At 40.1% G+C, this 17,789-nt stretch overlaps 1 protein-coding gene across 1 annotated transcript in view; it reads left to right on the top strand.

The window, feature by feature from the left end:
• Positions 1-9,205: 9,205 nt before the first annotated feature.
• LOC149297924 (endoplasmic reticulum-Golgi intermediate compartment protein 1-like) overlaps positions 9,206-17,789 on the top strand; it is a 37,211-nt gene continuing 28,627 nt past the window's right edge. The window contains exons 1-4 of the mRNA XM_089488087.1: positions 9,206-9,278; positions 10,060-10,244; positions 11,415-11,539; positions 15,519-15,653. Coding sequence (XP_089344213.1) covers positions 9,206-9,278; positions 10,060-10,244; positions 11,415-11,539; positions 15,519-15,653 — 518 coding nt within the window. The remainder of the gene's footprint in view (positions 9,279-10,059; positions 10,245-11,414; positions 11,540-15,518; positions 15,654-17,789) is intronic.

Genomic DNA, 17,789 nt, shown 5'->3' with positions numbered 1-17,789 from the left:
TTAGTACACCCCTAAGTGGAAATATCCAAATTGGGCCCCAAAGTGCCAATATTTTGTGTGGCCACCATTATCTTCCAGCACTGCCTGAACCCTCTTGGGCATAGAGTTCACCAGAGCTTCACAGTTTGCACTGGAGTCCTCTTCCACTCCTCCATGATGAAATCACGATGCTGGCGGGTGTTAGAGACTTTGTGCTCCCCCACGTTCCATTTGAGGATGCCCCACAGATGCTCAATAGGGTTTAGGTCTGGAGACATGCTTGGCCAGTCCATCACCTTTACACTCGGCTTCTTTAGCAAGGCAGTGGTTGTCTTGGAAGTGTGTTTGGGGTCGTTATCATGTTTAAGTAGTGCCCTGCGCCCAGTCTCCGAAGGGAGGGGATCATGCTCTGCTTCAGTACATGTTGGCATTCATGGTTCCCTCGATGAACTGTAGCTCCCCCAGTGCCTGCAGCACTCGTATATATTGTATAAATGTCACTGCTTGGGAACTGTCAGTGTCTGACCCTGAGTCTCATGGGTTTTGCTCCTATTTCAGGATGAAGGGGCAAAATCTCAGTGTCACACTCTGGAATAACTCGTGTTGTACATTGATCTGATGATATGTAAGGCTATTAATTGGTGTTTTTGCTTCCAGGATACCATGGTTGATATCCCTGTTTGAACGCAGGTGACTCAATTAAATGTGTCTTTAAATAATGACAAATCAAAGTTTCCATGAGGACAGGTATTAGTCATTTAGCTAACACATTTGATAAGTTGCTAGATGAATTCTGGATGATGAGCCATTACTTGATTAATATCTAAAGAGTCTTAGGGTCGACTCCATTTAGAAAGTTCCCAAGCAGGTACATAAGATAAAATCTTGATACCTGCCATAGTTTAAGGGTTTGATAGAAGATTAAAGCATTTGCTGACCTATACCTAGACTTGTGTATATGTCTCCACAGATATTAGAAGCAGAGTGTAATGTTGTTGTCTGTGGTGTTGGAGCCAACCTATGCATGTATTTTTTCCAGTGGAGTTGCTCTGTATGCTAGGTTGTACTTGGCAAATGTATAAACCATGCTGGTAGAACAGGTATAGATGGCCCTGCACACATTCAGTCTATTAACACAATTAAGTGAACACACAATGCTCTTACTATAGCCTGCTGTTTGCCAAGTGTTGGTTGTACATCCTGGATCAACTACCTTTTCAAGCTCTTTCACCGATAAGTTGGTCAAACAACTTATATCCTTGTGTGAGCATTGCTGCTTTGTGGGAGACGTTGATAACGCTGCCGTGTTAACCTATGGGCTGTCAGAGGGATCATGGTGCACTCTGTTGCCCAACCATTGTTTTCTTATCATATTTTTCTCTTTCCAGCGACCGTCCATATAGTTTTGCCTATTCTTCCTGTGTGCATTTGAACTCTGACGTTTTACCATTGGCCTATATCTGGTTTTTACTCTGTACAACCCATTTAACCACGTTTATCAAGTCGGTGGTCATGGAACTATGGAGAAGGTCTCTGACAAAGGGCTATACTTAGAAACAATCAACACATTGTTCTGTAGTGGTTGCAGAATATTTTACAGTACAATTTATCCTGCTTAGCCCTAATGCATATAGCGCTGTATGCCTTGCTAAATCTAACACAATGTATTACAAGTAAAGACGGCTTGCTCAAATTAAGGGGTTTGACTCATTTTCTGATTGGACTGTTGCGTTGTGGCCTAAAAGTGACTTGAATTGTCCTATGTCGCCATTTATAAACTAGCAGGGTTTAGAAGTTATGTTTTGGCGTTTATGAGCCAATAATCAGTTGCACATTATCTATCTGACTTGCATTCAGGGGCGGACAGAGACCATCCAGGGCCCCGGGCAACAAACAAGGCATGGTCCTGCTGTGGTGATGCACCACCCTTAGCCACACCTTATAATGACCATGCCTCTTATTGGTTAAGTTCCTCCCTTGTACCCCTATGTAAATATTTCAGTATTTGTAGTAATTAAAAAAAAAAAAAAAAAAAAAAAAAAACAACAACTTTTAAACGGTGTAAACAAACATTAATTTGGTTTTTACACATCACATAAATACATATTAAATAATATCGTCAGCAATTGAAAAATACAAGTAATTCAAATCATAAATTAATCCAGAAGATCAGTCTGAAAAATATAAAAGTAAACAAATTTACTATGATATAACTCCTATCACTGTATATGAAGTCAGGCATTGACAGTGGTACCACATAACTGCCATCACTAGATATTGGGCCAGACATTGACAGTGGTACAGCGTAATTGCCATCACTTTATGCTGGGCCAGACACTGACGATGGTACAGCATAACTGCCATCACGTTACGCTGGGCAGGACACTGACGGTGGTACAGCATAACTGCCATCACTTTACGCTGGGTCACTGTACACCTTAACGCCCATCGCTTTATGCTAAGCCAGGCACTGATGGTGGTATACAATAACTCCATCAGTGATGGGAGTTATTGTGGGCCATCACACACATGCTTCATGCTTTCTAACACTCTCAAAACGTTTCCTTGCCTTTCACCAAAACGAAAATTCTGGACTGAAACCGAAAATTTAGGATTCACTTGGCCGAAACCGAAAATGACTCCCCACCTTTAAAAAACAAAAACAAAAAAAACCCCACACTTTTATTAAAAGTAAGTAACGCACCAAAATTGGACAAAAAATGTAATAACATTAATATTAAGATATATATATATAATTAACAGCAATCACACTCCTATCATGCCCAGGTTCTCGCATGTACTGGTTGCCTGGGCATGCTAGGTGTAATTTGGTGTGTTACTTTACTTTTAATAGGCGTGGTTAACACACCAATATTGGACCGAAAAGAACAACAACAACATTTGCTAACAGTAATCACACTCCACCCAGGCAGCCAGTACATGCTAGAACCTGGGCATGAAAGGAGTGTGATTACAGGCTCCCTATGCCACGCTATCCCCCCAACACTTACACATCCATGCTATCACACACACTCATTCAAACATTCATTCACTCATTCATATACTCATTCATTCCCTTAATCACACATACATGCACATTAATGCTCACATGTATTCAAACATACATGCCAAACTGATACTTTTAATTGCCAGAAAATAAACTACTCCTTTGATATGTATGTTTGGATAATCTTTGGTTAGCTATAGCATATGTACTTAGCACTTTTTACAGTTAAAAGTGACACACTGTATTGACAGCCTCTAACCACATATTGTCCATGCATGTGGCACAAGTTAAATCTTCTCATGAAAAACCTCTTAAACTTCAATCTTCCACCAAAACATAAAACAGGTTAATGATGTAAACAATAGGCATTGCCTGCTTTCATGTGTTAACCCCTACAAAGTACATTTTTATAAACTTATAACACATCAATAGGTCCCTGTAGGCATCATGTTAAAGTGGTGGCGTATGGGAATTCCATAATTGGTGCAGCTGCTAGATGTCATTACGATTAACGCATTTTGTGGCCTTCCTATGGGTTCAATAAAGTGGTGAGGAATGTCCATTACCCTGTGCTGTATGAGGAAATCCATATTATCTCTATACAGATCAGCATACTCCTCAAATCTGGGACAATTGCGATCACAATAGGATTTTGTTAGGAGGAAGTTAAGAATAGGGACTATCCCCGAAAATCTGGGACAGTCAGCATGACGTGAGATGATGTATCAGTGACAAAACTTTTGGAATCTCCAGTGTGTTGGAGATATTCCATTTAATGCTAAGTAATTGTGAGATACATACATGAAGGTGACGTTTGTGTTTTTGTAGACTGTTCTTAGTTAATTGTTTTTTTTCATTTGTATGTGTGAAAAATATGCTTAACCCCCTTCAGGACCGGGATTTTGATACTAACGTGTCGCTAAAGGACCAGAGCCGTTTTTGTGTTTTTGCCATGTCTTTCTTCAACTGTAATTTCTCTCATCAATTGGTGCACCCACACAAATCATATATTGTTTTTTTCAGCACAAGTAGGGCTTTCATTTGACACCATATTAAGCTGGGTAGTACATTGTTTTGTTTGAAAAAAAACTGGAAAAAGTGGGGAAAAAATGAAAAAAAATGAATTTTTTTACAGTTTTGTATACATACAAATTGTACACACATTAAACCAATGGAAAAAAATTATCCCAAATATATTCATTAACTTGTCCTGATTTGGAAACCACCCAACAGGGCCAGGATTTTTATCTATTTTGACCAGTATAGGGCAAATATTGCAAGGCATGCATCACGTTTTTGAAATGTAATTTTTTTCAAATTTGGCATGGTAGTCTAATAACTGCAATAGTTGTCACAGATACTGATTACCCCCCAAAAATTATATGTTTATGAGCAATAGATAAGTCAAGGTGTACAACTAGGGTCATTTTGACACTTTTCAAACAGGGATTTTATCGCCAATTGCTGCCAAATTTTGAGGTATTTTTATATTTTTGGGGTTTTTTTTGCATATGTTGCAATGTTGCTTTAGATTTTATATTATATTTTGTATAGAATATGTGCAACTGCAGAACAAAACACCAAATTGTGTTCACCAACATCCCCCGGTTCCAACAAGGCCTCACATGCATGGTTCATGCATTTTTTGAGGAAGCTATGAGGGCAAAACTGGAACATGCGCATTTTCGTTTTCACATTTGGAATTTTCAGAAATTGGTTTCCTGGGCCCATATCCCATTTGGGACATTTTGGAAGCCCCCTGCTGTAAATTACCCCATAAAAGTATATATTTATGAACAGTAGACGAGTCAAGGTGTTCAACTAGGGTAGTTTTGACAGTTTTCAGCCAGCCATTTCTTCACTGATGTCTGCCAAACTTCACAGGGAAATTATTTTATTGCGTTTTTAACGCATACATTTCAATGTTGCAATTTATTTCTTGCACAGCATATGTGTAACACTGGGAAAAAAAACACCACATTTTGTTCACCAACACCCCCTGGTTCCAACAAGGCCTCACATGCATGGTTCATGTATTTTTTGAGGAAGCTATGAGGGCAAAACTGGAACATGTGCATTTACATTTTTTTAAATATTTTTTTTCATCAGATTACTTGTAAGTGACAGGTTTAGGCCGCTGGCATCAATCAGGGAGACCGATCAATAATCAGCGACTTAAAATGTCACCGACAAGTGATCAGGTAATAATTATGATTTTTTCATTTATTAATAATTTGTGTTTTTTCATAATTACCCTAGATGACCCCTCTCTCTTTGTAGAGCAGGGTCATCCGTGGGCTGCCATAATGATCCGATCACTCCTATTGGCCAGGAGCGATCTGATCAGCCCAGCATTTGACCTGGAAGCACCCTGGACTTTCAGGTCAGTGCTGTTATTTTTTTTTAATTATTATTATTATTATTTTATAAAAAAAAAAAATATTTTATTTTTTTTTTTTTGTTATTATTTTTTACAGGACTGATCAGAGGACTTATGGGGGCTCGTTTTTGCTGTTGCTGGTCTGCCTGGGCTTCCAGGCAGACCACCAGCAGCAGAACCCCTAAAAAACGGGAATTAACCCCTTCAATGCCGCAATCGCGGCATTGAATGCCGCGATTGCGGCATTGAAGGGGTTAACGCTGCACTGACGCTCTCATGGAGCGATCAGGCAGCAGGGGGGTGTTGGATCAGGCCCCCACACTTGTGGCAGCTGAAACCGCGATTGCAGATTTTTCTGCAATCGCTGTTTCTGCCTACAAAATCACTCCGTGGGAGTGATCGTGGGCTTGGGGGCGGGCTTAGACAGGCTGTGCTGTCTGCCCAGGAGTCCTGGGCAGACAGCAGCAGCAGCGCCCCCCACGATCACCGCGATTGTGGTGATGTGGAGGCGTTTTTTGGAGGAGACGTACCTGGTACGTCCCGGTCTACCGGTGACTGTTAACCAGGAAGTACCAGGTACGTCCCGGTACTGAAGGGGTTAATGCACACATCTTTGTTTGCAAATTATATTAAATATTAAAATTAAATATTTTGTTGGCTACTTTGCAGTCTAGTCACCTTTCCATGCCATCTAATACACATTTGTATAAATGTACCACAACCTTTTAGATAGAAGCAGCATCTTTTAGATGCTATGTTCATGTATAGCGGTCGAATTGCACTGAAGGCATGACTTGAGAAAGCTAAACCCATGCTTGACTAAACAGAGCTTAGTGCTCAGTCGTTCAATGTGTTCTCATTGCATCTTCACATGAAACCACAAGTGACGTTCTCGAGGGAGCTCAAGAAATCAGACGTTTTGGAATATCTAGAATTCTCGACAATAGTTCTGTATTCACGCAAGCGGCTGGAATAACCAGTTTGCGATGGGAGGATCGCAAGATTACATAAGAACAGTTTGATCATATATATTAAAAATGGGCTTCTGTGTAGAATGCAGCAGAATGTCGTAATAGTTTTATTATCAGTACAAGGTGCAGCGCTGCAGGGGGATCTGGATCTTAGTGTTATTATCCGACCTCTATTTGAGGTCGGATTATAAAACGAGGAGTATTTTTCAGTGCATTTGCTCTGAAAAAACTCTATTCGATAAAATCGATTCAACAAATCAATAATGAAATTCATTGCCAACGATTTTCTTTATTGAATATTAGCGATTTTTATCGATTGTCTGTTGCAGCCCTATTCTCAATGAACATTTTTCTATAGAGATACCAAAAGTTTTTAGGCTACTTGCGTTTTGTCTTCTTCTCTAATCCTTTGGTCTTGTTCCGATTTGCTTCCATATTTTAACACTTCCTTAACAATTTGTTTTCTAGAATCCAATTTGTTGTTTTTGCCACTATAGTCATGTAATGTCTTTCTCTGGTTACTCTCTCGCCCCTGGTCTGGTACCCATAAATATACACCGGTCATATATTTAGGTAGGCTGTCTTGTTTGCCTAGCTCAAGTTTTGCTTATTTATGACACATGTAAATAACCTTTCGGAAATTACTTGACACCTCAAATGATGCATCTGCGGCATATTATGTTCAAGCAGTACTAGTGACACAGGTAAAGCAGGTGTCTCTTGCATGTATGAAGCCCGTAAAGTACTGTATATGTTGCTTTTAACAAGCCCGTTAGGTCACCTTTAGATGGTAGTTTTATTTACAAAAGTGAATTTACGCTGTAGAATTATTAGAATATTGTGGCTCCCTTACCTTCCCGGAGGCTTCTTTCTCATGTGTGAGCAGTCGCGCTTTCAATGCAGGATCACTTCCAAATAAAATTCCCGTACTTTCTGTCAATTTACGGTCTTGTTACTTGATAAAACACATTTACAGCTGCTGACTTATTATTTTATTACAAATACTTACAAAGTATTTTAATATAAATTCTTTATTACTGGGGCCGCATGGCACACTAGACTGTCCTTTTTAACAAATACTAACCAAATAGGTTCCGTTTGATCATGTTATTAACATCGGTGAATGACAATTCTTGTGTATATCCGTTCCTCAGCCCACTGTAACCAGATAACTTGGTAGGAAATGGTTATTAGAAGGGTTACCTCCTTCTAAAAAATCTGGTAATAGCGCAGGGGGAAAGTCTACTAGCTTTTCTCAGCCTTTCTCCAGCTTTGTGATATGACTTAACAGATTGCATGTTCGCTTTCTCCAGGAAAGTATGTGTTATAAGAGTTTACCCAATGGTTACTTTGCATGACTATGTTTATAAGCTTCATTTACCAACACTTCGGTCTTTGATCTCCACAAAGGTGTCGTTGATTGCTCTATTGCCTTATAATATCACTGGTGACGTTTCACAAACGGGAAGGCAACAGACGTAACAAGCAACTCTTTTATTCTCTACGCTTATGGTCTTGTGATACCAGCTTATGAGATTCACTGTGTTCTGATTTCCTTGTAATTAATTTAATTACATTTTCTAATTCCAACTTCAAGAGATGGAAGGGGAAGAAGAAAAAAAAAGGTTTTGTTGCTTCAGTATGCCTTGTTCTTCTATTCCTTTGCATGTGCTAATAATGTTATCAAGAGTCACAAGACATCCTCCTGCTCAGTGCTTTGCGTCATCAATGGGAGCTTGTGCAGAATACCAAGCTGCTTACTGAACAAGTTGGAGGCACCCTCCGTAATAAACGTGTTCCTGTATTAATGGGTACAGACCCGTGGGAGCCTACGCGCTCTTGTGTTTACTCTATGCTGCCGTCATAAGACTTAAATATTTTGATAAAATGGTCTGTTTTATTACGTGCCCAGCTTTGTACCAGGCTAAAACAGCCAGCTTGGGTATTATGAGTGATGCAAAGTTAAACAGTGCACCGAGAGGTACAAATATTTAACACACCGGCACTGCTCCTTTAAATAGCTCCTACAAATGTAAAGCGGCCTGTTCTCCAAAGGGAAAGCACAGTTAGCTGCCACGATAATTGTGTTTACAGCTCTGCCACCAAAGATCTTCTTACTTCGTTGACCTGCATACATTTACTATTGAACATAGTGAGCACTTTCACAGCTCACTATAAAAAGTGTTTTGGTGAATGATCCATTATCTATGTATGCAGTGCTCTTTTGAGCATGGCTCTTGTATCTATTCCACAGTTGGGTGTGGAATTCTACTTTTTCAGTAGAAATGACAGCTTGAAAAGAGTTGGAGAAATTGTCCCTCAACATGAATCTTAGTCTGAGATTTTTGGATTTAGCATCGGGAAATTAAAATCTCACGTCCAGTTTGACTTTTTCCATTCAGATTTACAATGAACATTTATTTTCTAAATGGTTTTGCCATAGTGCATGTTTTTTCTGCAGTGGGCCACTTCATCAGAATTGTATACGTGTGAGGGCCGCACTCATTATTCACTGTGAGAACATATGGCCTTTAATAAAATATGCAGATTAAAATAAAGTAAATGACACAAAACCTTTACTTTTCCTCTCACTAATTTCTGGGCCTAGAAAGTTTTCTGACTACAAATTCAGGATAATTAAAAATGAAATAGTTCTATTTATTCTAGGGATGCACCAAAACGAAACTTCTGGACCAAAACATTCACTTAGCACAAACCGAAAATGACCCCCCACCTTTAAAAATAATAATAAAAACTCAAATTTTTAATAAAAGTAGGTAACACAACACAATTAGCAAATGACTTGGCATGATAGGAGTGTGATTGTTAACAGCAATCACACTGCTATCATACACAGGCAACGAGTAAATGCTGGTACCTAGGCATGATGGGACTGTGCTTGCTGTCATTGCTGTTCGCAATCACACGCCTATGATGCCAAGTCAGCCAGTACAGGGTGGCTGTAAGTGATGTGCAGACCCCATATTGCTGGCAGCATCAATACACAAGGGGGGCAGCTAGCTAGGTTTCAGCATGTACTGGCTGACTTGGCATGATAGGAGTGTGATTGCTAACAGCAAGGTTCACGCACTTACACATCCATGCTATCACACACACATTCATTCATATACTCATTCATTAATTCCCTCAATCACGCATACTCATTCAAACACCCTCCCCACCCCCTTACCTGCACTGCAGCTCCTCGATGCCGCTCACAGACTTCAGCAGGGGGGGCGGCCTCCCTCTGCGTTCTCTGGTACTGCACAGAGGAAGCAGGACTGGAGCAAAGTCATGTGATGTCGATGTTCCGCTTCCTCTTTGCAGTACAAAAGACCCTCCCACTGGTAAGTAGCAGGGCTCTTGTTGTAACAGGGGTCGAGGTACGGCCCGCGTAAGATTGGTTGCCCTGGCTGCCGATCTTACGCGGGCCGCACCTCAAGGTCTCGTGGGCCGCATTTGGCCCGCAGGCCGCATGTTGGACGCCCCTGCCATAGTGTATTAGATTTTACCTGCTGGGAGAAACTATTTTGTGTGGCATGCTTACGCAGCTTAACAGAAATAAAGTATCAAATTAATTTAGTCCGAAACAGGGAATTTCAATTAGACTTGTGCATTTGGATTTGTGCGATTTTCAATCTCCAAAATATAGAAAACCCAGGCCCAGGCAGAGTTATGGTTATGTATAAACATTCTGGCAATTCTGTGCACTTCTATAAAAGGGCGGAGCCACAGGAACAGTCTCTCCCCTGTTACACCAATCGGGGGAGACAGTGTGCCGGAGACTCCACCCACATATAGAAGTTCACCGGGAGGTCGTGTCCACAGAGAAGAAAGAAGAGACGAGGAGCAGCGGACAGAACAACATGAAGGTGCAAGAGACAGGGACACAGAAGTGGTTCGCAAAGTAGGTAGGGAGATATTTAGATAGCGTGAGACTTAAAACAAATTATTTCCGAATGTAAAAAGCACTCCGATTTTTGCCTAACCAGGCAGGAAAATGAATTCATTGCCCATAAATGAATGGTCCAAAAAAAAACAAAAAATGTGTCTGAATCCTTTTTGGTCATGTTGCACAAGTCTAATTTCAATAATAATGAATACTGCAAACTCAATGTCTCTGTGCAGATAGACAAGTTGTGTATCTAGACCACTTGTCATATTTACTATTGGTATTATTATTTGTCTGTTTTATATAGCACTGTCATATGACGCAGAGCTGTACAATGGCCAACTAAAAATTAGTAACAGTAACAAGGGCTTCTAATTTCAGCTCCTCAAAAGTCCTGTTTGTGGTATAGACCTTTGAGTGCCAGAATAAATTCATTCCAGATCAGACGTTCTGCATTGCTTAGCCCCTGGAGCTGAAAATATTAGCAGCAACTAATAAGCTTTACTAATTGATAGAGCCATTGTCCAACCTACCTACGCAATATGGACAAAGGTATTGGGACGCACCTCCTTAACTATAGAATTCAGGTGTTTCAATCAAGTGTATAAAATCCAGCACCTAGCCATGCAGTCTGCGTTTACAAACATTTGGGAAGAAATGGGTCGTTCTGAAAAGCTCAGTGAATTCAAGCTTGGTACCATGATACCACGGTATACCAGGATACCACCTTTGCAAAGAGTGTGTAGGTTGCCCATTGTCATCCACAACTGCCAATGTAACTCTAGTTCCCTGAAGGCCATGGTTTGTTCTGGCTTTCTCCTGAGTATGTTGCTATAAAATTAATACATGTCAGTAGATGCACATACTGAAAATGTTCAGTTGTTTTCACCAGAACTGTAACAACGGTGGCAAGTAGAATATAGTTTATTTTTTACCTCGATATAGGAAAAATGCTACGATGACTTGGTTGATTCAGGACATGAGCTTTACCCATACAAGTTTTAGTAGTTGTGGAATGTGTCAGTTCACACAAGTTCTGCAGTATTGTCCATGCATGACATTTGGTATGTTTGATCATAACATACGTGACCTCTGTTGCCTGGTGAAGCATACCTGGCAAACTGGTCCATCTAGTCCATTTTTGTTTGTTCTGCTGTTTTTATTTTATATGTTATCTTTTCAAAGAATGAGGAAGAACTTAAAACAATGCAAGAGGTGGCAAAAATATTCAGATTTAGAAAGCAATTCTGTTTATGTAGCGCTGCTATAATGCCTGACCAGGATAGTGCCTACCAGGACCTGACAAACTGGTACTAAGTAATGTGACATTACGCCTTATACTGGCTCTGAAGGTCCCAGGCTGAGAAGGAAGAGGCACTGCTGAGGTCTCCATGTGCTAATCATAGCATTTTTTAAAATAAATGGACTGGTTACAAGTGAGATCTCTAATCTCCCCAACTGGCCCGTTGAGCTACAGTCCACCAAGGAACTTGATCATGCAATAGGAAAATCTGCTCCTGGTAATGCACCTCCCAGGCTTAATCGGCTTTGGCCAGAATACGCCAATTCTCAGACAAATTAATACACAGAACAGTAGTCCTGACTATGTGTATTTCCCTTTGTCTTGATTAAGGGGTCACATTTGACTTCATGCCAAGTTGTATAATCTACCTAGCAGTTAAATGTCGGCCTATGTAGTTGACACTGGATGAATACTGATGTAGGGACTGCCCTTGTTCCAGAGCCGGAGGAATGCTTTAAGCTTGCTGGTTCTCCTTGTGAACGTGTATGTTGAATAAATTAGTCAGTACTAAGAAGTTTTGTGTATTATTCATTTAATAATAATGTATAAGAATTAGACACAGCCCCATTATAAGCTATATATGTGTGTGTGTGTGTGTGTGTGTATATAGTATATAATATATATATATATCTATCTTATACTCATACTCAAGTGTTAGTTTTTACTTAAATAAATAACCAATCTTTGTTGGACTATGCATACATGGCCATTCAGTCAGGTGTAGTTTGTGCATACTGTAGCATTTTCATACTGGTTGCACCACTGAAACCTTCCATTCCCACGCTCTTTAAGCCTTTTTTTTTTTTTTTTTTTTTTTTTTAACTAAGTAGAAAAAGAGCACTAACTAAAATATTTAACCCGGCATAACTATTTTAATTGAAAAGTACCATCACATTGGGTACATCTTTGACCAAGCCTCAGTCCAGCTATAAGGTGGTAGTTTCTGGTAACCATAGACAGACAGAAGATATATTAAGAGTTGATTCCAGATCTGTAGTTAATTCCACTTCATGGTACCACTATGGAACTGTGGCAGATCATAGCGTGGTTTCCCAGGTAGAGGAAGGGGAGGCTGTAATGGGATTGACTGACACCCGTGGCATAAGCGAATCTGGGCTAAAGGCCACAGAACCACTTGGAAGGTGGCTGCAGATGTAATATAGCTTCTAAGAGTACAGATACAGTGCTTAATTGGTTTTGGAAGCACTATTTATTTCAACACATTTCATAAGGGGAAAGGAAAAACTAACAGTAGCCTGAAATAGGCAACCAGTTACGCTCATTTATAGCTCGTTTGTATATGCTTAGTATGCAGCAGGTACCTACTGTCATTTTTAAAGCATTTCCTAGTGATAGCATCTCTTCTTCCTCGCAGACGTGACTCGGGAAGCGGGCAGAGGAATGCATTTCTTCAACCCATCCTGTTTCGCACCTTCTGTTCTGCGCACATTGTTTGTTTGGGGGGAATGGCTAGGAGCCACTGTTGGGCGGCAGGAGGAAGGAGCTTTTTTTCCTTTTGAGTTGAGCCATGATGTCATGGCTTGGAAGTAAAGTAAACAGTATTTGATTGAGTCCAGGAAGCTGCCAAATGATGTGACATTTAGATACATGAAGCATTTTCAAGTCAATAGGCTGTGTGTCCGAGGAAACTCATGTGATCCGAGTACTTAATCAGCTGCGTCTACATGTTAAGTAAGGTTTCAGTTGTTAGGTAGGCATCCTTGTTGGTCTTCCTTTGCACTAGGCATTATAGAAAAGTGAATACCCTTGCATTCTATCAAATCATAGCTGAGTAATTTTACCTGCTATTTTTAATAAAAACTGTAATCATTTCACTTTTATGAGGTCCACATAGGTACCAATGACTTTCATAGGCCATGCCATGTATATGTATGGCAAATTTGCCTAGGAATTCCATGGATATAATGAAATGAAATAATAATGCAGTGAATTTGTTTGTCTTAATGAAAATATTATAAAAAATGTTAAGAAAAAAACAGTGTTGCTAATGAGCATTTCTGATTAGTGCTGTTGACAGTCAATGTCTCAACTCTGGCTTAACGTCACCCAGGGATGTGTGACTGTAACGAGGGTTTATAGAATAGTCACAATTTTATTCGGACTTAACATGATTATGTATAGTAGGTAATGTAACTTACACTTAATTTTAATTAAAAGAAATTTAAGAATTTATCATATAGGTGAGGTGTGTTCCCCTTTTTTTAACAGCATGTTGGCGTATATCAGACATTGCGATAGAATAGAGAATGTGGAGGTTGCTTTATCGTTGTATTTAATGCAAAGTTAATGCCATTTTGGGGAGCGGGTAATATAACTGGCATTTGCTTATCTGTTACTTCAGTGTAACATTATTACATTTTGTGGCTTGGTGGTTTTGTTTGCTTTGTATGTTTATATATAGCGTCACCCACTCAGTCATGTTGTTACTCAGTGCTGCCCACGTCCTGTTCTACATATAGGATCAAATTTAAGCCTCCTCATTCAGCGTTCCTGAAACTCCTACACGCAGACATCATCTGTCACGCACAAATGTATCTGTTAGGTATAACATTTTTTTGGGGGGGGGGTCTTCTATGAGTGAATGTTTTTTACTGAAATCCATGCTTATTGAAATAATATGGCAGCTGTTTTGTCTAGCAATAATCATTGCTTTTATAAATTGTGTGACTGTCAATGTTTTCCAAACAGACCACAATTATACCAGACATCGAGCAGCGTGTGTGCTTAAGGGCCCTTCATGTGTAATTGTCTAAAACAAGAAGCCTCTGGATTTTGGGTCGTCACTATGGATGTCCCATTCACACCACGATCTGATGGATGCCGACACCTTGGGTCTAAGAGCAAGGTGTTGATGTCCTTCAGATTTACCCTATGCCAGGTTGTCCTTAAGACTAATGGGGTTGCCATCACGGTGTGACCCAGTTCTGGGTCCCTCATACTTATTCACAACACATGGGGTGCACTTGGTGTAATCACAGATTCTGAACCCTAGACTGCTTCAAGAACAGGAATTTATTGTTTTAAAAGATTATTTATGTGACTAAGGACAGTCCAGAGTAAACTTCGGTAATTACTTTGTAAAATGAATATATTTCTTAAGCATTTTGTGGCAAGGTAAATTTTTAGAAGGAGTGGAAGTTATTACTATAGGGAGGGACTGTTTAGGGATGTGGATTACTTGTGTCAGCTTTCCTCTGAAACCTTGAAATAGCAACAGGAAGCTGGACATAACATCAATTGGCAGGGGAAGCAAGACTTTTCCATCCTTTCCTGGCGGCAGTGCTTGGCCCATAGTTCTAACATTACGGAATGGTGGTATTCGGTTTCCTCCCATTTATAAACATTGAAAACTGGCTGCAACATTGACTGACGTGAAGCAGTTAAAGGTCAGAGCAGGTGGCAAAGACGCACAGTGTTGCATAGACAATTGTTTATTGAAGCACAAGGTGTTGCTGGCTTCACTCAGTTGTTAACATGCGACACGTAACAAGTAATCCTCACTGCCAAGGGAACCTGATCCACATTGCGGGGTCTTATGTTTTAGGCCCCTTGTGGCAATAACTGGATTAAGAAAAAGCAAGAATTAAATGGAATATAAATCTCACTTATATTCCTTAATAAAAGACAAAATAATCTCCTATTTTTTATTTTTTTTACTTTGCGACATAAAGAAAAATCAGACACACAGTTTTTTGGCTAATCTGCAGCAGTGAATTTTCATATTACACATAAACATACCTGGAAACTTTCTGGCTCTGGCTACCCGGAGCCCCCCTTATGGGAATGCAGGTGGGTGGTCCACACTCCCGCCACCCGGAGTTTCCCCCCGTAGTGACCCAGTGAAGCGACACTTCACCCGGATTGATGCAGACTTTCCCTTATCTGAAAACCTTCGGAACAGAAGTATTTTGGATAAGGGATCATTTTGGATAACAGATCTGTCTTGTCACCTGTGTTCTGCTCAGGCTTCCCCAGGGCACATTCGGTCTGGAAAAGGTAGCAGACGTGCTCTGGGGAAGCCTGGACAAAGGACAAGAAGTTATCTGGGACCTCGAGGAGAAGCTCGAACAACGGAGCGGGCAGCATGGAGAAGCTGAAAAGTGGGCAGGGGAAGGATCTACTGCTACAGGAGAGGTCACACACCTCTTTCCTGTCCCACCTCAGCCGTTGGTATCTCTTATCTGAAACTTGGATATGGAATACTCAACCTGTATTACACAGTGATGAGCATACCATGGTTAATAGTACAGAAGGAAAGCATCTTCTGTATAGTTGAGGACATAATAGCCCCCTTAGTAGGTGCTGGAATTGTGCAAGTTATTAGGTGGACACAGGCAAAGATATCGGTGACTTATCTTCTGGCTCCTTGGTAAAAATTTGGGCTTCTGAAAGACCCCTTTCCCGTTACCACACAGCATGTGCAGCATCTTAAATAAAACACTCAATGTCAGAACAGAGATGCGTTATGGAGGGGTTCTCTTACAATGAGTGTCGATGAGAATATCCCTTCATAATGCTTTATTAAATGGGGGTTCTTAACTCTACAGGAACCAGTAGAACAGCACTGCGGAATATGATGGTGCTACATATAACCAATAATAATAACAGAATGGTCCAGTCAGCAGAGTCTTTCCAATAGTTGCTACAGTCCCAAAACTACGTCTCATAATAATAATCTTTTAATACTGAATTCCCAAAATGTTTAATCTCACCTGCATATGCTTGGTTTGCTAATTATTCACAAAAGTACTATCTCTATAATTACATATAGTTCTACTGGTCACTTCACAAATTTAAGAATGTTTTTAACTTTTTTTTTTTTTTTGTATTAAACTTTCTCATGTGCAACCCCTTAGTCTGCCTCCCATAATAATGTTTATTCAGTAATGGATTATTTCAAGAGGTTTAACCTCATACCCCAATCATGCCCCCCCCCCCCTGAACTAAGATTCTTTTAACAAGCTCCAATTGTACTTTGTTCTTCATTTGTGAAACACAAGTGCTTAACCTACACTAAACCACTCTTGCACTGGCATGTCAAAACTCTTTCATTAAAATCCCTGCTGGCTTGTGCCAAATCAGTGAGCAGCTCGCTTGGCTGACATCCTAGACAGTCAGCTTTCTGGACCATTAATACAGTTTACGTGGAGTGAGTTGGATGGCGTGTTGGTTTTGGAAAGGGTAGTGGAAAAAGAGCTGCTTTTTTTTTTTATTTTTTTAAAGTGGGCCATAAGACTTTGGAATCATGTAACTTTGACGTGGTGATAAAATATATTAACGTCTCGTAACTTTGCCTTGTCTGCTTCCCACTACCAGAAGACATTGTAGCTGATAGCTGTAGTGCATATCTAACTTGGGTTACACGATATATCTATAAATAATGGCAGAAAGCAAACAGTGCTTAAAACAAGGTGTAAAGTTTTATAGATTTGTAAAAATACATATTGTAAAACACATTATAATCTGTGATCTTGCAGTGTTTTGCAGTCACTATTACTTCACATTAGGTGCCAGAGAAACAGACTATATACTGACCCACCATCAGTTGGTAGAAACAAATACTTATTATTTCCATTAGATTGTATGCTATAGGCAGTAGAAGTCTTGTCGTATGAAATCTTGTCACACAATTTTACCCACTTATTGAACATAATTATAAGTGCCAACCAATTCTGCAGGGCTGTACAGTGTGTGGTCTCCATATAAACATGTTTAGTGACTACTAGGAGTGGTGTGTTCTAGGCTGTCAGGCTTGCGATCGGGTGGTAGCCACTCTGTCTTAACTTGGGGCAGGCTGTTCAGGTCCCCTGGTGTGCTGTTGCTCAAATGGTAGTTTGGAGAGACTAGAGAGCCTCCTGCCCAGTTAAACCATTGAGGTATATGCTGGATTGTAAGCTTGTTTGGACTGGGCTCTTTTTGTTTCTTTAGGTGAAAATTGTCATGTAGTATTTGTTACGGCCTGTTTACCCATTGTACAGCGCTACGGCATATGATGGCACTTTATAATGCAATAAAGAATAATAACCTGTAAGCACAGCCTCTATAGTAATATTAATAGGGACTCTGGCAGAGCAGCAGCCAATAACATCATATCCTGGTGCTTAACATAGAGGACAGCGGCTGGGACAATGCCCTGGGTCATTCCTAATTAACCCAAACCAAAATACATCATTGATTTAAAATCTACTCCCACTGGAAACAAGTTGACGAGGATGCTGTGTTGATTTAGCTGTTTT

This window comes from Sceloporus occidentalis, unplaced genomic scaffold (assembly GCF_023333645.1).
Source record: "Sceloporus occidentalis isolate IW3139 unplaced genomic scaffold, rSceOcc1.0.p SCAF_36, whole genome shotgun sequence".
NCBI lineage: Eukaryota > Metazoa > Chordata > Lepidosauria > Squamata > Phrynosomatidae > Sceloporus > Sceloporus occidentalis.
This window is presented reverse-complemented; position numbering and strand designations above follow the sequence as displayed.